The sequence below is a fragment of the Scomber scombrus genome, chromosome 15, assembly GCF_963691925.1.
Source record: "Scomber scombrus chromosome 15, fScoSco1.1, whole genome shotgun sequence".
Lineage (NCBI taxonomy): Eukaryota > Metazoa > Chordata > Actinopteri > Scombriformes > Scombridae > Scomber > Scomber scombrus.
Window position 1 is genome coordinate 20,654,537 of NC_084984.1, and position 24,005 is coordinate 20,678,541.

The 24,005-nt window shown below is 38.1% G+C and overlaps 1 protein-coding gene across 1 annotated transcript in view; it reads left to right on the forward strand.

Annotated features, from left to right (window-relative positions):
- The first annotated feature begins 2,496 nt into the window (after positions 1-2,496).
- The window catches only part of musk (muscle, skeletal, receptor tyrosine kinase), a 38,136-nt gene continuing 16,627 nt past the window's right edge, over positions 2,497-24,005 (forward strand). The window contains exons 1-12 of the mRNA XM_062435123.1: positions 2,497-2,578; positions 10,573-10,699; positions 11,553-11,704; positions 11,848-11,975; positions 12,181-12,322; positions 12,996-13,120; positions 16,096-16,255; positions 16,744-16,750; positions 19,719-19,973; positions 20,131-20,297; positions 21,139-21,162; positions 21,286-21,374. Of these exons, the coding sequence (XP_062291107.1) occupies positions 2,497-2,578; positions 10,573-10,699; positions 11,553-11,704; positions 11,848-11,975; positions 12,181-12,322; positions 12,996-13,120; positions 16,096-16,255; positions 16,744-16,750; positions 19,719-19,973; positions 20,131-20,297; positions 21,139-21,162; positions 21,286-21,374 (1,458 nt within the window). The remainder of the gene's footprint in view (positions 2,579-10,572; positions 10,700-11,552; positions 11,705-11,847; positions 11,976-12,180; positions 12,323-12,995; positions 13,121-16,095; positions 16,256-16,743; positions 16,751-19,718; positions 19,974-20,130; positions 20,298-21,138; positions 21,163-21,285; positions 21,375-24,005) is intronic.

The window sequence follows — 24,005 nt, forward strand, 5'->3', positions numbered from 1 at the left end:
CTGGTGTGGAGAGAGCTTGATCTCAAAAGTTTTTATATGATAGAGAACACATGCTAATTATCAGTGTTTGCTGATGTTAATAACATGATAAAGATAAAGCTTGTTCTTTTTGTTTGTTTCCCTACATGGACAAAAATCTTGCTTACAGAGCAGCTTCAAATGAACAAACAGAGCGTCTGACTTTTGATGGTAGGATCTTTTACAGAGAATAGTGTCATAAAAGATTCTGAAATTGTTCTTATTAATATTAAAAATGCTCCAATATGTAATCTAAATCAAGAATACATAGTTTCTGTATAGGTCCAGGAGTTTGTGTGTGATTTTTTTTGCAGAAGTATTTGTCAATGACAATCATTTGCCCTTGCATCATCAGATGACCAAAGAATATAATGTATGTATAAAGAATATACAGGACGACTGGATGCATGTAATCCAGCTCCATACCAACAGTAGGGTCCATGATCATGCATTTGACTCCAAATTCAAACTTCAGCTGAATAAATAAGACATCTTTATGTTCTGTTAATTGTGTTTGCTAAATTTAGTTTATGGGATAAGTTTCCTCATGCCATTTGGATTCAAGAGCAGTTCATTTCTTTGTCAGCAGAGGGAGTCACAGGATCAGTACACATGTCCAGAATTCTACTGCTGAGTCAGTGGACCCTGGCAAAGAAGTATACAATATAAAAAACAGAGACGCAGATACATACAACTGTTTGTGAAATGATTTACTACCAAGCAATCAGATCAACTCTTACTCATACTCTAGGTATTTTGAAGATGTAGAAGGGGGTGAACTGAGGAGTATCAGGACAAATAGTTTCTCCTTTGGTTTACTGGATGTATTTGAGATACTTCAGAGGTTTACTGCTTTCATTATGAAATGAAAACTATTTAAACAGCAACATTTTGAAAGGGCATATTTGCTTCTACATATTTACTCTTATTTTGCCATCTGCTATGCAGTAAATGTTATTCTGTGTTATAGCATCGCCTAGTGGTGAGCAGAGTCATCAATGGAAGAGTTGGTCAAAGCATGCACCGTAGCTGGATTGTTTTATGTATAGCACATGTGTCTTATTTTATCTAAGACTTGCTGGTGGGAGACGAAAGTCAAACAACTATACAGTATGAGTCCAAAGGTAGATATATATTGCCTAAAAAGAATGGGTATCATCCATTATGTGGACCTGATTTGGTTCAACACTGGGAAAGAAATACACATAACAGGACAAAATACATAACATCACATATGATGGTGAGAGTGCCATATATGTTCTTAGAGCATTTTTGTTTATAATATAAAAATTCAAGTCAAACAATGTTGCAAAAAACCTAAACTTTTGTTACAACTTGGCTATAGTTTTTTTCTTATTGACAAAGTGAACGGCTTACAGCCTCCTGGGGGAGTACAATAGTTGACTCCATCCAAAGCAGAATGGATAAGTAGCAAATGAACTGAAATGCCATTCCTTTCCTAAAATAAAACAGGACATACAGGCTGGCTACCAACAGGTGGACACAAAGGCTGGTGTGTGTGTGTGTGTGTGTGTGTGTGTGTGTGTGTGTGTGTGTGTGTGTGTGTGTGTGTGTGTGTGTGTGTGTGTGTGTGTTTGGTGTGAATATAACAGTAAATACATATCATGTGAGCAGATGTTTTGATGTGGTGTTCAATTGTTAATGTATTATTCATATTGTTTATTTGCATATGACTGCATGTTATGAATATAGGAAGTTACAGATGTACTTATAATGTTGTAACCTACTGTATTCCACAGTATTATCATGACACTCTGTTATTGAAAGTAACTTTTCTTGTCTCCATTTGATGGGTGATGTGACAACTTTGGAGTTTTAAAGTTTGTACTTTTGTTTCTTTTTGGTGTGGTGTAAAGTTCTGTATTACTGTGTGTTGTAGCTTGGACCAGACTGAATACAAACTGGGTTGGGGAAATGCAACAAACAAATTGTACTGTATGTCAATGAAAAGTGGATTTGTTTTGTATTGGAATATACAGCAGTGCAGTTCAGTTGCTGCTGTAGCCGTCCTGAGAGAAATGTGACTTAGCTTCCATACCACTAAAAGAGCTAAATCATGAATGGTGCTTGTATGTGATGTATAAACAGTGGACTGTCTCTATTGTTGATTGCTGTGACTGTGGGTAGCCTTCTAGAACTGGAGCCTTTGGAGCTTTAAGCGTTGCTCCAAAGCCTGAGCGACTGTACATGAGGACAGCTAGCAGCTGCCACTGTCCGTCACAAGGTTAACACACACAGACACACACATACACACACTGGTACACACACACATAGTGAGTGAGCTGGTCTGTGTTGAGCACAGAGCTCATGGCTGTCCCTGGCTAAGACACACGCAGACGCACACACTGAAGAAACACACCAACAAAAGTGTCCCCTGACTTGTCATGGGAATCTAACTAAATACTTATAGTGAACATGTCAAAAAGCTTTGTCCAGATGGATCATTCTAGAGCCAAGATGAAGCTTGTGGAGCCCATTTCCGTCTTCAAGATCCTCTTCCTGCTGGTTTTGGTTACCTCAAGTTATGGGATACAGAGAGGTATGTGTAGCTTCCATATATACTGGCACTCAACGAGTTTTTAAGAGTTACTTCACAATATATTGTCACAAAATGATTAAAACATATTCAGGTATTGGACACAAAAACAACATGAATTGTGTAGACAGTACCTTATTTAATTGCATCATCTATTTCTGACTGTTGTCTTGTGCTTTGTAAGTTCTACTAATGATAACAAAAAAAGTAAAGCAGGATATACAGTATGCTTTGCATGATCTTCTGTGTGTATGTGAGCACATGTGTGAGTAAACATATATTGGCCAGTAGCCTGAAAATCACAACAATGAATAGATCAGGAAAAAAATAAATATCCCAGAGACCAATTTTTAATATGGCACTTGTATGTTTCTGTCTGTAAAGCAAGATGAGTTCCCTCACATACTGAGATCACCTGTTTCCCACCGTGTCCTGCAGGGAAAAGGAGAAGGTGTTTATAGACCTACACAGTGTAAATCTGACTAAATCTATATCCTTCCTATATCCTTTTGGCAGCATGTTGTGGAGGTGGTTAGGAACTAGTCATTACCTCAGACATCTTTATTTCTCTGCCCCATATGCACCACGGCTGTGCCACTGTGTGAGCAGCCTTGACATGTACCTGTATTTTTCGAGTAACAGAACTCAGAGGCTTTAATGGATGTAATAAACCTCTCATCTATTGAACTTGATCAAAAATATTGATCATAAAAATAAAATATATCCAAAAAATGAGGAAAGCACCTCATGACTCATTAAAGACTGTATGCAGTTCTGCTGTGGCTTCAGGATTTCAGGACATGTGAGATGGGCACCATATCCAATTCTGGCACAATTTTACAGTCACATGCACAGGACCAAAGACATATAATACATGTTTTATAAGTACAGATATACAATACATGCTGGAGATTGGCTCGAGAAAACAGGTGCTGTAGATGCCGTCACATTCTTGCTGGGCTTGAAATTGTAAATGATGAAGTAAGGCTGGGTTGGCATGGTGTTGGGTTGGATTTGGCAGATGATCATACTTTACATATCAGTGATTACAAGGTTGAAAGGAATGTGGATTGTTGTTTGAAAAGCAGCTACTGACAGTGTTTTTGCAAAAGGTACATTTTCATCATACAAGGGGAAATCCATCATTGAAATATAAGACATACCTGTACTTCCACACCCACAGCAGCCTGCATTGTGTTGTGAGTAGTGGAATATATTCTCAACCCTTGTTTCAACTTAAGGCCCACCTCTGATTGATGGTTTCTGAACATTTCTGAGGACCAAAAAAACATGACAAAAAAGGAGAAAGAATAAACTAGGCTGTAAATATGTTTTATGCCACTGTCAGCTCTAGTGTAACATAAATACTACTTACCCTCAGTGAAACACTTGGGCTTGCTTCTGAAAAATAATAAGATCAAGTTATGGTGGGATGGGTTAGACACTGAGTAGCATTCAAAGCTGTTTTCAGTTTGTTCCTTGCCTTTGATTTTGTGACAGCTCCAAACAGAAATCTAATTGTCCATTTTGACAGAGAAGGATATTGACTGGAAGCCGGTTTCCAGAATGAAGCAAGGTCAACTTGTGTTTCACTTAAGAGTGAAAACATGTTAAATCATCCCTCCTTGAATCTTCTGTTCCAAAGAATACGCTGTTTTTTGAAGTCCATAATTTTGTCTGAAACCAAAAACACTGTGCTGTTTCTGCCTTGCATTGATATATTAGGGAGAGGTAGGCTAGTTATGCACAAACATTACCATTAGTGTAATGCTCAACAAAAGGGGAATGCTGCTCTTCCAGAAATGTGTTCGCTTCTTTTTGCAGTTCAAAAAGGTAAATAAGCACATATCCTCTTGAAAGCCACCTTACTTTACTGTGGTACAAGAGCTGCAAATGATTTGCCCTCTCTTGAATCTCTTTGACAACATCATGATGTATTCCTGTCACTGATGCAGCGCTGTCTGTGCACAGCACCTGTACACTCTTTCCAGTTAAGAACTTTTTCTGTGAAGTAATCATCAAGGCAGTGCATTACATTATCTGTAGTAGTTCTCGTGGGAAACTCTTTGCAAAACAGTTGATCCTTGTGAAGATTGCTGTCCCTGCAGTATCTTACAAAAACAAACAATAACACAGTATTGCTATGTCAGTCAACTCGTTCAGCTGTATGGCATACAGGCTTGCCTTAATTCTTTCCACAAGTTGGCCTTCGATGTCATTACTCACGTCAGTACTATAATTCTTCTGCTCATGGTGTCATTGGAGTGTGGTATTGACTGAATTTTGGTTGCAGCTGCCTCCCCCACTACCTTGGAGTAAGGCAAAATAAGCTCCTCTGTCATTATGGGGGGTTTCTTGCTACAAGCTACACAAGCATCGACCTTATAGCTAGCTTTCAAAGTGGCTTTTGACTGAATTGTTAATGTTGTGATGATTTTCTCTTGTGTCTGAAGTTTGTTCCTTTTCCTTAGAAAATATGTTTTTGGTTTACCAACACATCCCAGGTGCTTTGTGTTTAAGTGTCTTGGGAGTTTTGATTGTTTTTAGCGCCTCATTTAACAGGATTTCACCACATTCAGCAAACGTTGCATTTGGCTCAGCGTTACTGCCTGCCAAGATGAATCTAAGTTTGATGTATTTCCTCAACACACACTTATGAGCTTTTACTGTTGCAGGGTTGTCTCCCACATCACTTTGATGTTTAAAAAAAGATCCATTTTGTGTCACTGCATCTGAGGTAACGTAAGCTAGCTAACAGTGGTAAAACATGATGATGTGTCCTGATTGGCATGGTGACATTCAGACATAGGTGGTCATTGAAATGGTGCATTTTTTATTTATATTCATGCTTGAGCACATTTAGATATAAAAATAACTAGGTAACTAGGTAAATTACAAACAAAAAAACCTAACCATGCATCTGTGGCCCACTAGATGGCACTATGAGGCCCACCAGTTGACAATGGCTGCCATATGCTTCTATCCTATAACTTTCAGCTTGTACCTCCTACTAAAAAGGTTCCAAAGGTTAATGTTGCTGTTAATTATACAAGATAAAGTTCAATTAGTCATTGTAAACACAGGCTAACTGTTTACACAAAAACCAATCAGGTGCCTTCATGTCTAGTTCTGCATCTGCCCCCCTCTCTCCCTGCCTACTTCGCACGTGCAGTCTTCACCTGTCGTTATTGCCGGAAAAAAACAGCACACTTCTCTGCAGAACTACAGAGTTTGTGGGGGCGGGGCTTGGACAGACTCACTGACGGGAGGGGGAGCAGCGGGGTGGAACTTAGAGGAGGCAGGAGGAGGTGCTATTTTCAAATCTTGCTAACTCTCTTGCTAGCTTTACAACACTACATACCCTAGCTTTAATTTGAGAAGAGTGCAAGTAAACACATAGAATAGATGTTGATCATTATTAATCTGTTTTGCACATGCAGCAAATTAAAAGCAAGTGAAAAGGGAAAAAAAAGGCCCATAACCTTACGCGCCAGATGGTTTGTTACACAAAACCATCTGACAAGTTGTCCTTGGAAACTGTTTGGAAAAGAGCAGACGCTTTCAGAAAATACTTGACAGGTGATTGGATTAGCCATCTGTCTATCATCATCTTACTTTGCAAATTTTTGAGATTGTAAGAATCCTCATAAGATGCTGATTGGACCAAACCACCGGTAGTTTGTACACAAGCGCATATCTTGCATGATCTTGTGATGTTGTGAATCCAGCTGCCTCACAAGATAACAATGACTAGTGGTCAGCTTTCATTGTCAAGCTTTTAATCTTTCAGAACAATGAACTAGTGGCAGCATAAGCCAAAAAGATATCGAAACTATTTAGAATCGATATTTTCTGTAAAAAAATTGATGTTGTTTATAATAACCCATAGTGAACTACTGTGCTATGAGCAAGTCAGGTCTGCAAATTGTTCTCTAATACACAACATGTAAGTGAAATTGCTATAACCCCATATTCTCTTGACATAATTATTTGCAATATGTCCGTGTGTACTGAACTAGTACAAACAATGGATGACTGCTGATTCTGCTAACATCTGATCTTTTGGCCACAAGGACAATTGCCACAAGAGCAATTCTGTCTTTGTTCTTGTTAAACCACAATGAAAGTTGAAAGTAAAAAAACTTGTGTGTAGTCTGCATGATAGCGTGAGAGGGAGAGAGAATACAGTTCATAATTTGCCTCAGAGTAAGGAAAAAACCTGGAGGATAAACTGCAAATCAAAGCAAACACCAAAAGGAACCAAACGAACCAAAGGATGTTATAAGTTATGAACGGACGGCAGCCATTTAAAAATCGGGGGAGGTTTTTTCTGCAGGGATCTACAGGGTATTGGAGTAAATAAAACACAGAAAAGACACAATCAAACATTGCGTGAGAAAGATTTATTTAGAAATCATCACAGAAAAAGACATCTGCAAATTGTACTAGTTAAAAAAGACATATGGTCACCATCATGATGGATGAGATGTAGTATGCCAGCAAGTCTTCTCTTAGACTAAATTATTAAATACATGCATTGGTAAAGAACAGCAAACTAGCACAAAGGAACAGCTTTTAGCTCTTACCATATATGTAACGCTAGAGGACTTATCATTTGAATTGATGGATACAGGAAAGGCGACATTCAGCCAAGGCACGTTATACTATTGTTCAACCTTCATCACTCAGTCAGTCAGTCACAGACTTTCAAAACAAGTTTCAAAACAAAGAACCACTCACAAAGTCAACCCTGGTGAGTCTCTTGTTTGGTCTAAATAATGAGTCATGTGGCTGAGCCATAATGGAACCTTTACTGGTCAGATGTGGTCCATCTGCTCAGGCATAATATTGGCAATAAAATTGTAACACACAGAGGAGAAAAAACACATTATGTAACAAACACACTCATAAATCAAGCATCTAATAGGTTATACAATGATGCAAATACTACTATAACCTTAATATCATGGTTGTTATAGGTTATATGTTAACCATGTAAATCACAGGGTTCTCTAACCTTAACAAAGAGATAATTTGAACCCAATCTACGATATTTTCCTGAACCTAACCAAGTGATTTTTGTGCTTAAACCAAATCAGACCTCATTTCTTGACCATAGCATTGTTACATCATAAAACATCTTTTTTTTTTTTTTTTTTTTTTTTTAACATCGATTGGTATTGATTTTGGAAAGCAGAGACAAATGATGTCCTGCTGGTTACTGCCAATCGGGGCACCATATTAGAAACTGCTCTTATGTGTTGTTCTAGAGCGCACATGGTCAAACAACCTATTTGGTCATTTCATTCGGGGGACTTGTGTTTTTTCCACCTCAAAGATGTGTTAGCTACTTTTAAAGGGAATTGTTATTCTACCAAACATATTATTTTAGCTTAAATCTAATGTATATAATAAAATGACATTAAAAAAAACCCAACACAAAACAATGATTGATTATCTGTGGTTTCTCAGCCTATTCCCTGGAAATAGTTTACTAGTTTTTAAAATTATGACTAAACTGTAAACTGTTTTTTTTGTGTGTGTTTTTCACAACTGTACCATAACTTATTGAAACTAACTGAGAAACTATCAATGACAGATTTTTTTTACCATGTTTGATGAAAAAGATCACCAGGGTCAACTGGGAACAGAATTCGGCTCTGGAAATTTTCATCTGGACCAGCCCCACACACACATATTTATGAGTTGCATAAAGCAACATCAGCCTATTTATAACATATTGGCGAAGCAATATGCATCAAGTTCACACCTTAACAACAGGTGTACTTAAAGGGTTTCATAAAACAATGTGATAAATAAATAACCGAGAAATAGCCCAGAGGACCTCAAAAGGCTCACTTAGGATTGTATTATTGTGTTAATTGATATGGGCAACCCAGCTCGTGTAGCATAACGATCTGTAGCCTCACAAAACACATATGACAATCATTTGTCATAAATGTAGTCTCAGACTAAATGCAATGCTGTCATCATGAAATAAAATAGCAAATCTTAATTTTCATACTAGACAAAAGCTTTCATATGATGATCTGGAAATGTGAGACCTGTTTATAGTCAGACATTGATCTGATGCAATCCTCACATCAGACACAAAAGTCAAGATTTCATGCCATGACACTATGTAAATGTTCATTCACTGCAATTGGAGATTGCATGTTTTGCTTGTCCTCAGCAGCTGCCTCCTCTTCTTGCCCCTGCTCTTCACTGGAAACAACCTGCTCATCTGTCCGACTCTTTCCTCCTCCTCTTCATTGACTGTTAATGTTATCAATGCAGCTAGACATGCTAACGCTAACAGGATTTTGCATAGCAGTGGAATCAATATTTTGAATAAATATGTTAACTTTTTGTAGCATCAATTTCAAGATTTTTTTCTTTTTCTCTCTGACTTTTTCCGCTCCACCTTTTCATTTTTGGGACCTTGATCCATTTGTATAAACAAACTCCGCTTTTTCTGTCTTGTTTGGTTACTTCCCGCTTGACCTCTGACATTACTGTACTTAGGCACAGCAGTGCCAGCAGTTTTGAGCTAAATGCTACAGGCTAACATGTGGATGCTTACAGCATGTTTACAATCAATGTATTCGTTCTTTAGATTGTATAAAATGACTTAAAGCAGGTACTATAATGAGATATTTTCACCTTAGTTTGACCTTGGCTGAAATTGTACCTCAGTGCTTGAAACCATATGTTTTGACCTCATATCAGGCTTTCAGTTTGATTTACAGTAGCCCCCTTTTCATCACTCATCCAAGACTCAAACAGAAGCAGTGACATGGGATTAAGGGTGGGGATGTGCACTGTTTGTTTTCCAGCTATTGTGAAATCTTCATTTCACAAGAGACAAAACAAATTTAATTTAAACCCTAAGCCTTTCTTTTACCCTCCTTTCTTTCTCTACTTTACTTCCCAACCCATCCCCTTGTTATTTTTCTTCTCTCCTGTTTTCTATTTTGCCTCTACCTCAGTTCATACAAAGTTTAAAGCAACCCTGATGTCTCTGATCTGACTATATAAAAAGTTGCTTCTCCACCCCGTGCTCATCTTTCTTCCCTTTCATCATGTCTTTTCTTTGTTTTTACTCCCTTGCTCATTTTCTCCTCCTAAATATATTTTCCCTGAAAGAAAAAAATAAATATTGGACTATCTTGCTAATACTTAGGTGCTTTCTCTTCTACCCTTGTCTCACTTTGTCTGAATGTCCTTCTTCATGACTGAAACGTTACAACTGTAGCCTACTGTATGAGTGAAATAAATATATCCTCTTTACTCTGGATTCACTTGGTTTATATAATGAAACAGAAAAGGTGGTTCTAATAATTTGCATATTCAGTGTACACAAAATAGGTAATATATCCACTTTTCTTTTAATACAGCCCATCGGTTGAAATAGGATAGTAGAGAACAGCCTGTACATTGGCTATGAAGCTCTGATTGTTTAATCAAAAAGTTGCGGGGTTAGGGTTAGGGTTGCTTCAACTTCTGCCTAAACACAGAAATGAACCTGTAACTAACAAACCTTTACAACTTTAAAGTTCAACAATTACATACACTTGTTGAAACATTGACAGCCCCAATTGTCATTTTTTCACTGTCCTCTTTCACCTCTAATTCTTTCTTTCTTTTCCTCTTTCTCATATGACATTGCAAAACCCCAAAATGCTTCAGATGTCATTTCTGAAAAGATGCAGCGGTGTACACTTCTCTGAATAAGACTGCATGACCAACATTTTAACCCATTCTAAAATGCCAAACTTGAGCATTGACAATTTTTCTTATTGCCTGCACAATGACCAAACACTTATTCATCTCATTGGCAGCATTCAATGCATGTTTATAGAAAAAAATACTGTATGTCTGGCAAAAGGTTATAAGATATTCTAGCTAAATGTTTTTCCATGTGTCCTTTTTTCCAAATAATGGGCTTATTGTTGTGTAACAATACTGCATGTTTTCTTTGTATGTTCTCTGCCTAGCACCTCGTATCATCACCTTATTAGAGACAGTGGATGTACTACTGGATCACAATGCCACCTTCATCTGTGAGGTGGAATCACGTCCTCCTGCTGACATCACTTGGATCAAGAATAACCATCCAATAATGTAAGTGAGCAGAGTCTACTCGTGCAGGTTAATTAAGGAATATACCTTTATATATCTTTATTTTGGCTAAATATATAATGCATCTTGCTCTTTGTCACGCAGGTATAATTGATCTCATTATGCATATCTAATACATTCATGAAATTACCTGCGAATGCTGTGTTGTTGGTTTTCTTTGTTTGTTTTTTACTTTTCTTTTTTTGGAGTTTCTGTACAGCAGTTAGTGCTCCTTTTACCCTAATCAATGATGGCTATCATTGTTATGATTGTCAAATAGTAATAAATCAGTAATTGCTGGCTGCTAAACTTTGTCATCACAACACTAAAATTAAAAATGGCTAATAGCTGCTAAATTACAACATCATAAGGTGTATGGAGTATGGCCATTACAAAACTAACAAAACAAAATAATTGAACAACTATTATTTAGCTTCTAAGCCACAAGGCTACAGCTCAGCGATGAGAAGTCAATAACATTAACTGTAGGTTTTTTGCCAACAAAAGGTGAACTAAAATATCAGCAGTGTCAACATGAGTTACCAGCTTTGAATAAAAATTTAAAATCTGAAAAAAATTGATACAATATTGAAAACACTAACAGCTAGTTTTGACCATCTCAAGACTCACATAAGATGGTAAAACAACAACACAATGCTAACATCTGCAAAAACTTAATTTTCAAAGACAAATAAACGTTCCCATTGGGTTCAAGTACATGTTTTCCCCTGAAGCACAAACAAACTGGAGAGCATATTTTCTGGAAAAATGAAACCTCTTCTAGCCATGCATAATTTACTGCTGTATATGGTAAGAAGTTAACTGGTCCCTTCATCCTCCTTTTTTGTCCAACCAGGTACTATGACCCGCGGTATATTACCAAGGAGCAGGGACAGATGCTTATCATCCCTCATGCAAAAGAGTCGGACAATGGAGAATACTGCTGCCTTGCCACTAATGGCATTGGAGAACCAGCCAAGAGTTGTGGAGCTCTGCAGCTAAAGATGAGTATGTTTGCTTTCTTTAATGGTTACAGGACTGGAGTTCAGTCCATCTGGATCTACATGATCAGATGTTGCAGTTGGCAACACATTGAGACAAATGGCTAAACCACTGTTTCTTGCCTCTTGTCTTATGTGCCTCTCCATCAGAGCCACAGATCAAACGCCACCCAACTAATGTAACCCTTTTGGTTGAATCTAAAGCCGTGTTGCCTTGTGTTACCCTTGGCAACCCCAAACCAGATGTCACCTGGTTAAAAGATGATGAGCTTATTAAGGTATGCACCTCTTTACTTGAATGCATAAAACAACAACAGCAACACATTTTTGAAAGGTTTCCCAGTGAAATGGAGTCATTCAGAGACTTACGTTTAGTTTAGTTGTTAGACCTAGGAAAAACTAGGTTCTAATGATGTTTAGAAATCAATCATATCAAAGAAAAAAAAAAGGAATCATTCCAACAAATATTGTCATCTCTCTCAGGTCAGTGATCGTATTACCATTCTCGACTATGGTGCATTGAAGATCCATAACATACAGAGGGAAGATGCTGGACAGTATCGCTGCGTGGCCAGGAATAGCTTTGGTTTGGCCTTCTCCAAACCTGTCACCATAGAAGTACAGGGTATGTACTTCTACCTTGTTTCAATATCCACACCAATGTTTTTCATGTTACTATTCCTATGCTTTGTGGATATATATATCTCTAAAAATATGTACCCATGATATAATTAGGACCACTGGTTCTCCTCAACAGCTCCAAAAACATGCTTAATATGGTTTTCTCAGCTTGATACTACTTACACTTTAAAAAAAAACTTATTTCACAAGTCCATTACAAAAAAATAATGCCTTACTTATGGTTTCAGTGACCCCAGCTATAAAACATTAAACACTGAATACAATTCATTTTCATATGCTCTGTGATTGGACTTGAAAGTGTTTTGTATGCAGTACCACACCATTTCAACTACTTTGGGTGATTAGACCTTGGGCCTTTCTCAATAACAAGTTTGGACTCGTGTACTTGGAAGTTTGTACTTTACAAGTTTGACTCAGAATTATGAACTTCTGATGTATCCTCGATTTAAAAAAAAAGGGGGTACAAGTACACATCTGGGCATTTGGTCCATACTTGGCTAGATGTGGACAATGAGGAACAATGAGGAAGTAAATCCAATATAAACAAAACAAAAAGGTTAATGGTCTCCATATACTATATGTACTGTACATCTACTGTATGTGTATTTATCCCTCTCTATACACTGTGTCTGCATGTGGTTTGTGTACATTTCCAGCTCCAGCACGAATCCTGCGAGTTCCCAGGGATAAAAGTGTAGTGTATAACAGCCAGATCTCTCTGGAGTGTAATGCCACAGGAAATCCAATCCCCACCATCACCTGGCTGGAAAATGGGGATACTGTGAGTGCTCAGGTTCAGTGTGTGTTTGAGTGTGAGTTTAAACCAATCTGAGTTTCTAAGAGGCCATTACTGATAATGTTTTACTGATGAATCTCTATGAAGGAATTGGGGAATTAATTTTATCAAAGCATCAATTGATCCCTTTCTGCCTGTTCCCTGTGGCTTCTCATAAACACTTGTGATCTCAGCAGGAATATTCTAGTCTCCTTCACAGTGCTTGAGTTTGGCTCAAATGTCAGTCAACACAGCCAACATCAGAGAAATTGTATCACATTGCTGACATTGTGACACATTGTCAACTGCACAGCCTCATATAATGGGAAAGCTGTGACAATAAGAGACCTAGCCCAACCTCTTCAATCTGCATACAAATAACATGACTTTTACACTTTGAAATGTGCAGTGCATATGCCAAAGTCTAATTTTGCAAGCAGGTGATATGCCAGTCCTTTCCAGGGAATTGACCTTAATATAATGTGACTTTCATTTGATTTATAATGTGTTCTCTTATTAAGAGGAGTCAGAGTGTATGTATGTGTAAGGAAAGATCATGGATTAGTTTAAAATAAGTACAATATTAAGGTTAGGGGGATCATGGTCATAAATAAAAAACAGAAAAACAATGTTGACTCATCCATCCACCATGACCTCCTCCCTGTGTGAACTTTGCCAGTCTAATAATGTCCCTTGATTTCCTCCTTAAACGTTAACACATGTCATTTTGGAGCATTTCCTATCGTGTTTCTTGGGAGGACAAGCATGTCTCTCTGCTGTCAATGTAGCTCGATCACCAAAACAATTACTTCAAAGCGAATAATTTATAAGTTGTTATATGTATGAGCAAGGGCAAATACGGTAAGGACATTGGGAACACAAATTCACACACACACACACACACACACACACGCACACACACACACACACACACACACACACACACACACACACACACACACACACACACACACACACACACACACACACACACTCACACACACACACACTCACACACACACACAGTATACTGTAATTGTAATTGACACATACAAGAAATTACCTACTTTGTCTCTTTATCCTTCACTCTCTCATTCTGTCACACTCCTCTTCAAACACACACACACACACACACACACACACACACACACACACACACACACACACACACACACACACACACACACACAAACACACACACACTCATTCACACATGCACACACATACACAAAGCAGTTAATGCGTTCAATGATTGGCTGTGGGATCAGTGATATAAACAGCAAAGGAATTCTCATTATGGTGACAAAGGATTAAAGAGATTGCCTTCCATTTAGCCAGCATTATCAGCTGTAATTGGGTTGTTTTATAGAGGGAGCGGAAAACCGTGTATCACCGAGGTTCTTAGGGTCTTATGGTGATTAATGCTTTGTGGGAAGTGGTGACTCGTGATTTGAAAGCTGTGGCTAGATGTTCCGACAGTCCATCTACAGTGCGTTACAGATTCAGAGAGGACTTAGATCATAAGAAGCACATAGACAAACAATATAACTGAAACAAATTTAGTGATCCAAGTGTCCAGATGTTTTGAGTCCAATAATCTAATAATTATGTTCTAACATGTGAGTCATTGTGATGGATTGGATTTACATGATAACTGTTACAACCACATGCAATGCTTTTTTGGGACAGAAGAAGAAATTACTCATGGCTCATGCCAAGTGCTGAAGAGTCTTTTATTTTCCAGAAAGTGCAAGTATGTAACTTTAGTTAAACAAGAGGACCATGTGTGCTTGAACAGCTAAGTCCTCCACTTGAGAAAGAACTATGCTCTATTTTAATTGGACTATGAAATTGAAACCTTTTTTCCTTCTAAGATCAATACATTTGTTAACAGTTTGTGCAGAATTATCCACCTCTGTGACCCCATGTGCTTTTATGGGGCATTGAACAATTATGCTAAAAAACTCAACTTAAAAATTACACTTAACAATACCTCATTGGCTACTGACCTGTACAACGAAGATCTTTTAAAATCATGGTTATGAGATTTCATACTTGACCACTTAAAGTTTGTTAAACAAGACTTTTTCCAAAACATCAGACATTTTTCACACATGCCACTGCGGGCAGACATAGACCACATAATGTCTGGGTATTTAATAGACTTGGGTGCTAGCTACAATGTGATTACAGGCCCATAATGCTTGTAAATAGTATGCATGTTTGTGTGCTGATTTAAAATGACTGTGGGAGCTGCGTTTCTGGCAGCTTGTTGAGGTCATTTATTTCAGCAGGGCTCGATAGAGCAGGTCCTAAAAACAGGCAGCGTTAAACACGACTTCAAATATAGACACGTTGCACAGCAATGCCTTGAGTCTCTCTCTCTCACACACACACACACACACACATACGCACGCGCACGCACACGCACACGCACACACACACACACACACACACACACACACACACACACACACACACCTCTTATATCTTATTTTTATATTAAGTGTGAATACAGAATCTAATCTGGCTACATCAGCAGCATGTGAACACCAAGAAACGTTAACATATTTTAAATGATGACACATATTTATACCGTAGTAATGACAAGCACATACAGTGTATACACCAAATTTTATCAACTCAACACCCATGAGGCTACAAAAATAAGCTGTCTATGAACAATTTACAGACAATTAATCAATCCTATTTCCAGGTGCATTGGTAGTGTGTGCTCTGATAACCACACACACTACCTGACCAGCCCCAGCTGGCAAACAGTCAAGGTTAGGAACTAAGTGAATATTATTGTGGACCATAAAGGCCATTAAATGACAAACATGATTTTTTAGCTGCTTGTGTTCTTTTTCCTCCAAGGGGCCAAGAAAGAAAGATTAATTCATTTTAGAGTGTCATCTTCCTTCCATATGATGGCAATTCTTTTCTTTCTCTTTGTTTTTTGTCAATGTTATTTTTTACAGATCTCAGGCTCATCAGTTGATGAGACCTTGGTGGGAGAGGTGATCCTGTCCGTTCTGAGAGTGACGGTAAATAAGCCGGCTCTGTATACATGTCTGGCCTTCAACAGGCACAGTGCCGGAGCCAACACTGTCAAAGCAACAGCTAGAGTCACTGTCACAGGTGGGGATGTGATTTCTCAATTCCAAACTCAAATTTAAAAATTCAGTGTCACATTAAAGAAAAAGCTGACAGCTATAGACTGCAGCTTTTGTGTTGCATTTGTTAGGGGGCTGTTACCGCTTTGCCTTGTGTTATGTTAGCTGCCAGTTATATTAGTTGTGCTTTGTGTGGCTTCAGCTGTTTTTTGTCTGCCCCATTTGGCTGATACTCCTCAGCCACACCCACCCTCACACCTACCCCACCTAAAAAAAAACATACGCATCCTTTGTTCCCTGACCACACACACTCCTTCCACCTGGTTGTTTTTCAGTCTCCTCACACATAGCTGTAAGTTGGTGAGAGGAGCATCATGGTTCGTTTTGTCCTCCTACCAAGACTGATTTTTATTTGTTTGCCTCCCTTTGTCTGTCTGTCTCCCTTCTACTCCTCTCTCCTCCTGCTTGTCCTCCTTCAACCAACATCTTCTGGATTTTGCCAATTTCCTGTAGACTGGAGGTAAGAGAAATGGTCTGTGACTAAATATCTATGAAGCGTTCTTTGCTTAATTTCTTTACCTTTTGCTTTATCTTCCTCTATGACAATATGTGAACACATGTGGAAAACATTATATAATATAGCCTACTATGTGTATACAGTACATTTGCATAAATCTACGATTTACAGTCCATCACTGCAACAATCCATTTTTCATTCGTTTATACAGAAAAGATCCAAGTAACTTAAATCTGAATAATTACACACCCCTTTGTCTGTCACTATATTTTATGTGGGTACTATAACCATCTGTGTTTGCACTGTGTTTGAAGAGGCTAAGTGATGTTTCTTCCTTTGGGTGTGCTGAAGCTTATATAAATTTTAGCTATGTCAATAAACCTGTTATTAAGAAAGAAAGCCGGTCTCTCAGTCACCCATATGGTGTGAGTTGAAGTTGAACTTTGCTGAACCGTAACACAACCCCAGTTACCACATGTGGACCATGTATTGTAACTACAAAGAGACAGAGGGGATAAAAGTGAGACAGAGATAGGTAGGACCATGCTGCTCTGGATGGGGGCATTGTCATCCTGGATGATACCACTCCCATCAGGATAGTTTGACCACTTTTTTTGAACCACTAAATTCTGAAATTCATGTGCTTTAATCTTTGTAATGTGGTTCATGCACTCCAACCCCACTAAAATATCTCCCTCTCTATGTAACTGTCACTGGACTGTTCTTGCTCACAGTCTGATTATATCCTGGATTGACATTCTCAGTCACCTAAGGAAGAGTTGTTCTTCTGTTTTTCCTTACATATTGCAGTAATGCATGAGCATCACGTGTCATCAAATATGTGTTGTTGACAACAATGTCTGACCTTGTTTACTGATGTCTTTCCCGTAGCTCTAAATGCAAATGTCACTTTAGTCTCTGTTCCTTATGAAACAGCAGCCAGTTGAACAGTTTTTATGACTCAAGCTCCTGCCATCCATGCCCCAACAATCAACTCTCTTCTGAACTCACTTAAATCTTTTCCTCTTGCTATCTTGGAACAAAATCAGAATCAGCTGGGCCTGCTCTGCATTTTCATACATGCCACAGAGCACAGAGGCATCTGTATTTGTTATGTTTCTCCACTCATTTCTTCAAGTTTTTCCTTTAATTTGTCACAAGTCTGTATTTTGCAGGAGATGTTATCTGAGTTTCTGAGGTGAAAATGAAGAAAGAGAGAGTGGATTGTCGACATAGGCTAGATTTTACATGATTTGTAAACTCATGACCACATCTGGACCATATATTGATCGTATGTAGAAACAGAGAGAGTGTCATGAGGAAGGTAGATTTACAGCTTAGCTTTAAGTGTAATGGTTTGATTTAAACCTTACTGAAGCATCAGCCTCCCCAAGAGGCAACATCTGGAGTTTGTGAGTGTTACTGTGCAGACATTAGAATAGAAAACTGGAGTGAAGGCTGTCAGACAGGCAGACAGACAGACAGACAGACAGGCAAGCAGGCAGGCAGGCAGGCAGGCAGGCAGGCAGAAAGACCAAATATGTGCAGCAAATGTGGAACAAATGTGGAAGCTTAAAAGCCAAAAAACAAGCAGGCAGGCAGAGTGGGAAACAGATAGCAGGAACAGTGGGAGTCAGGTACACTGACATACAGGTTTACAGCATGTACAACTGATCTGTTCAATCTAGGGGCAGCAATGACATCCAAGAGGCAGGCATAAGAGCTCATAAGAGCCTTCTGCAAGCGTTTTCATGATCAACATCTGGATGATGTTAAAAAAGATATTTCAGGGACTGCTGCTGTACACTAGCCTTTTGGCTAACCCAGGTACATTTACGTTTGCTTAAATGTTGATTAATGTACATTGTCCCTTTTCCAATAAAATTAAAATATAATTAAAATTAAAACAAATTGAAGTTGAAAGACCACTTATTACTTTTTAGAGCACATATTAATTAACTTTCTTCTCCATGTGGTTAGAGGTACCTACTGTAAATGTCAGTGGCTAACATACTGCGTTTACAATAAGATAAGATATTCCTTTATTAGTCCCACAATGGGGAAATTTACAGTGTACAATACTTATGAGAAATTCTATAGGAGGCAGCCTAACAGATTTAATGTACACTTCATACAATTGTCTGCCTTCCTTGAAAACTCATCCACTATATGCAAGTCAGTTATTAAGCATGATAAGTAATCTAACTTTTGATATGTTGCTCATGCTTCCTATCACACAAAAACGATCATCTAAGTTGACTTTCTTACATCATGGCTATACTCACACCTGCTTGTTGTCTGTACAAATCAAATCAATAACAAAAAAGATTAGCCATACAAGGTCATAGCAAAGTTCCCAAAAAAATTACAGTAATATATTAGTAATCTAAATAATTTCACATAAATGATTTACTTACTAATGCCTTTCTCTCTGCATGAGACACTTAGGCCCTGTTTACACCTGGTATTAACATGTGTCTTGGATGATCTGGGCACGTGGCTAGTGCTAAATACAAGTGTAAATGACCACCAAGATGCATTGTGATCCAATCACTCAAACCACTTGCTGAGGTGGGCTGAGACACATTAGACCACATATCTTTTGTAGTGTAAACGCTAATGCGTCTTGATGCGTCCCCAGCAAGTACCTAACTGTGTTATCTAGGAGGAAACTTTGCAAAACATATACAAGATGTATTCTAGCAGTACACTTATTTACTCCACTTATAAAGTGAAGGTCTTTTGAATTACATTCTGTATTGTGTTGTTGACAGTGAATGACTGAGGGCAGCTAAATTATGCTCATCTTTGTGCTTTGAATGTTAAAAATGAAAACATACTTAAAACATGAGATAGGAAGAGAGTACAAAGGGGTATACATAAAGAAAGGTTGATATACAAAGGAAGGAATTATAGACATATGTGTATATTAATGTGTGAATATTTATCTATGGGTGCCTCCTTCCAGCAGACTCTATCAGGGCTACTGCAGTGCGTATCGAGGAGACGTTTGCCGCACCATTCTGCGAGACGATTCCCTCGTTTTCTTTAACACCTCCCTCCCGGACCCTGAGGGCACACAGGAGTACCTGGTTCAGAGTTGGTGGAAAGAGCTAGAAGGAATCAGTATGCTGTGTAGTTCTGAAGTACGCTCACTGATCTGCCACACCTCCTTCCCTGACTGCAACCTGTCAGGGTTAGGACCTGCACCTAAACCTGTCTGCAGGTAGCATATGTTTCTCTTTGTACTTCTCACTTGTTCACTTAGCTAAAGGTAACTGAATATAGGGTCTCTTGAAAAGACAAATAATGGGTTTCAAAAAAGAATGAAACGATGAAATGGTTATCATTTGTGTTTTGTATTTTTTTCCCTTTCACATCAGGGAACACTGCCTTGCAGTGAAGGAGCTGTACTGCCAAAAGGATTGGTTATTACTACTAGAGGGCAGCAGTGCAGGCCAGTCTGGGCCCAGTATGCTGCTGCCCAACTGTCAGGCATTACCAAGCCTTCTCACAGACCCTAATGCTTGTACACATGTCCCTTTTGTCGGTAAGATATCCTTTAATACCCCTTGCTGGAATGGAAAATTAGAAGCATAACAATAAATGTTACATGTTGTGTTTTCTTTTTTCTTGGTGGGAAAATCCTGTATAGTATTTTAATTAGTAGATATAATGTTAAACAGTGGTACAGAAGAAGAAGAAAAAAAAAATACAATGTATCAATCAGAATCACTTTATTTCACCAAGTATGTAACACATACAAGGAATGTGACTACATGTACAACATGTAACATATTACACAAACCCTAGACAAATATTTAAGACATAAAGCCTGAGTAATGTTTCTGTGAAAGACACAAACAGATTGAAGTATTCAACTTCAGACTAACTTCATGTTATGTCTTGCATGTTTTTAGTTTAATGTCTTTAATGTGTAGAATCTGTTAACTCTAAGATTCAATTCTGTACTGCAGAAACAGCTTGAGCATGAGAAAGAAAATGGGGCAAATTTGAAAGAAAAAACATGAGTTGGCTTGGTGCAGTTACTTGTGTGCTAAGGAGCCAAATAACGACTGGCCTGCTACACTACGGGTCACTCATACTGATGAGGTCATTAAAAGAGTGCAGCTGAACTGAGCCAAAATATACAGCTGTAGGTGTGTGTGTGTGTGTGATCTAGGCATAGTAGTTTTTGTTTGCTCTGTAATATAATCGTATCTGTACTGTATTTTCTCTGTAATATAATCTTATCAGTACTGAACTGATCTTCAGTGTTGTATTGATTTTTCCATGATATATTTTTTCTACATTTTTGATTACTTAATAACTGTGCTTCCTCTTAATATTTACTATATATAATATTTAATCTTTATTTTTCCGTATTTCAGATATCAAGAAAGATCAAGTTACAAGTAAGTGTTACAAGTGTTAATGTTTGGATTTGGATATTGTAAATTGTACTGTTCATCCAGTCAACAATAACAATCAGAGTGATGAAAAACAAAGCCTTTATCCATATTGTTTGGTCTCCACAGGAACTTGTTACATTGACAGAGGGCGTTTCTACCAAGGCAGCACAAATGTGACAAGGTCTGGGAAACCATGTCAGCCGTGGAGCCAGCAGGTACTAGACTGCATGTACCGTATGTGTGTGTACAGTATGCTATACATCACTGCAAAGGTTAATTGTTTAACATATCAACTTAAATACAACTAAATGGCCATATAAATAGATTACTGAGTAAACTGCATTAGTCACACTAAGGCAAGATGATGGCTGATTGATATGCTTTTAGGATTTTATCAAAAAGGTTTTTTAATGGTTCTTCTAACTCCAAAAAGACAGAAAATGTCTGCAACCTAAATTTGTGATGCATACATAACGTTTATCGTCACAACGAGAGTGTGGAATTTGTTTAAAAATTGTATTACTTGCTTTTGGGAGTGTCCTCATCTCAATTACAGCTCCATCATTGTGTCAACTCTACACACTGTAAAAAAAGATTTGCGGTGTTAGTCAGATTATTCTGAGTGAACTCATTGCCCATTACAACAAAGTAAGTTGATTTACAACTTCAACTTGGAAAAAAATACTTGAACTCTGTTCAATTAAGTTCAGAAAATATGTCAGCTTTGGCATTATATGTCACTGGCATGTGCCCGTAATATATGACGTCATGGTCCTATGATGCGCAGTGTTGCACACTCTGAAATTCATCAAAGAAGTTGGCCACCATCTTCTGCAGAGCTGGAACCAAACCATTGTTATCAAGTAAGTACATTTAAATTTAATCTAATTAGTTCATCAGGAAACAATGCAATTTAATCATCTAGTCTCTGTCTCAGACAGTCCGTCACCACAACTTTTGATGCATATTAGGGTTAGGGTTCGGGTTAGTCATGTTTAGGCTAGCTAGCTAGCCATGGGTTGGACAATTGTGCTTAGCTAACGTCACTCACTACACATTTCATCTGATTAGAGATGACTGGTTAGTAGGGAATAGTGGATGTAATGTGTTTATAATTAATAATGAATTAACTGAATTTTCTTATTGGGTATCTAGCTGTCCATCAGATGTAATATCTTCACATGATAGGCTGATCACACAGACACTCCTCTCCTCCATTCCCCTGCAGTGCACTCATTTGCGCCTCTCTTGCTCTGTTTCTACGTCTGAGAGCAACTCAATCTCAGTCTAGAAGCAGTTGTTTAAAACATACCAGGTCGATGCTCATTTGTTAACATGGCAATAATGTTGAATTTCTTTTGTCAAATAAACATCTACCTTACAATAATCTGTGTACAGGGATAGCAGCTGCTTGAAGGTGGCTGTTTTCTCCTACATGATCAGAAGGGAAGGGGAGGGGTGGTATTAAGTTTGTTGCAATCTGCAACCCCACCACTAGATGCCACTGAATCCTACACACTGGACAATTAAAAAGCGCCTTTGTAATTGTTGATATCCGTTTCTTTTAAAGGCCAAGCTGCCCCCAACATGCACCAGTAAAAGGTCATGTAACACTTATTTTGCTTGAATAAAGACTCATTAGTACATTCATTGTGTGACTATCTTGTTGTTTCTAGCACTTCTGTTTCTGGTCTGTCCTTCGAATGAAAAGACAGCTCCCATAATCAGTTTTGCTTATGTTTTTGCAATGTAATCAGTTGTCATTCAATTGAGATTTATGATCGAGTAGGTTCATTTTCCAACAAACTGAACAGTGTCTGCATGTCCGGATAATCAAATCTGATTGCGGAACCATTTCTTTTTTAGAGAAGAGTACTTATTTTACTGTGTTTTGTGCTGCTAAGTTAATTTTTTCTTTTTTTCTGAACAGAATCACTTTAGTACAGTGTGTGGCCACTGCCCCTCGATGAGGTGGTCCTGTAAGTGCCATAATTTCAACTCCCCCAGCTAAAGTACACTAATTGTCCATTACAAAGTGAAGCACTGTCATCAAGCAAGGAACTCTCCTCTTCCCTGTGTCTATGCAGACTGTGTTTACTCCTTCAGGTCTGAATCATCTCTGAAAAAACATTTAAGTAGAGACCACAGTCAAACCTGTTCAAAGTGGGTGACCTTAAAGTTAAATTGTGAACTGTGCAATTTTTCAGAGACTTGTAGCAATACACAGTATTTTGTGCATCTTAAAATACACACACACACATTAAGGAAACTGAAATGTCCTTTTAAAGACTAAAATTTACCGTCCAGTGTATACATATGGATTAAACTGATGTAATGTCACTGCACTAAAATTATGTCACTTCTTCATATATATATATATATATATATATATATATATATAGATAAGGAAGAATCCTTCTACATTCCTGAAGATGTGTGAGGTAAGCAGCAAAATGTAATTCAAGAAGACCAGCTCACAATGAGCAGGGTTGAACTTGTCATTTCATGCGTTCTCTGTGTGTATGCACTATATGGCAAAGCATCTCTAAAGTAAACATTTGTTTTTGCATGAAGCCATCAGATCCCGAAGAGGATGTCATCAAGGGAATGCTGATTGGAATACTTTAAGCTGTTGAAGATGTGAAGGAACCCACTCTGGCTTCCTACAGTGATGTCGCCCTTGTGATTCAGAGGAGGATTATCATATGTCATCTGGGTGATGTACCCAATGCTTTTGTGAATCAGATGGGATTGCTGAACATGCTGAACCCTGATTATCCAAAAGACTTGGGAATTGGGTTGTTCACTCAAAGGGTATTAAATGTTTTCATGTTCTGACTGATCTC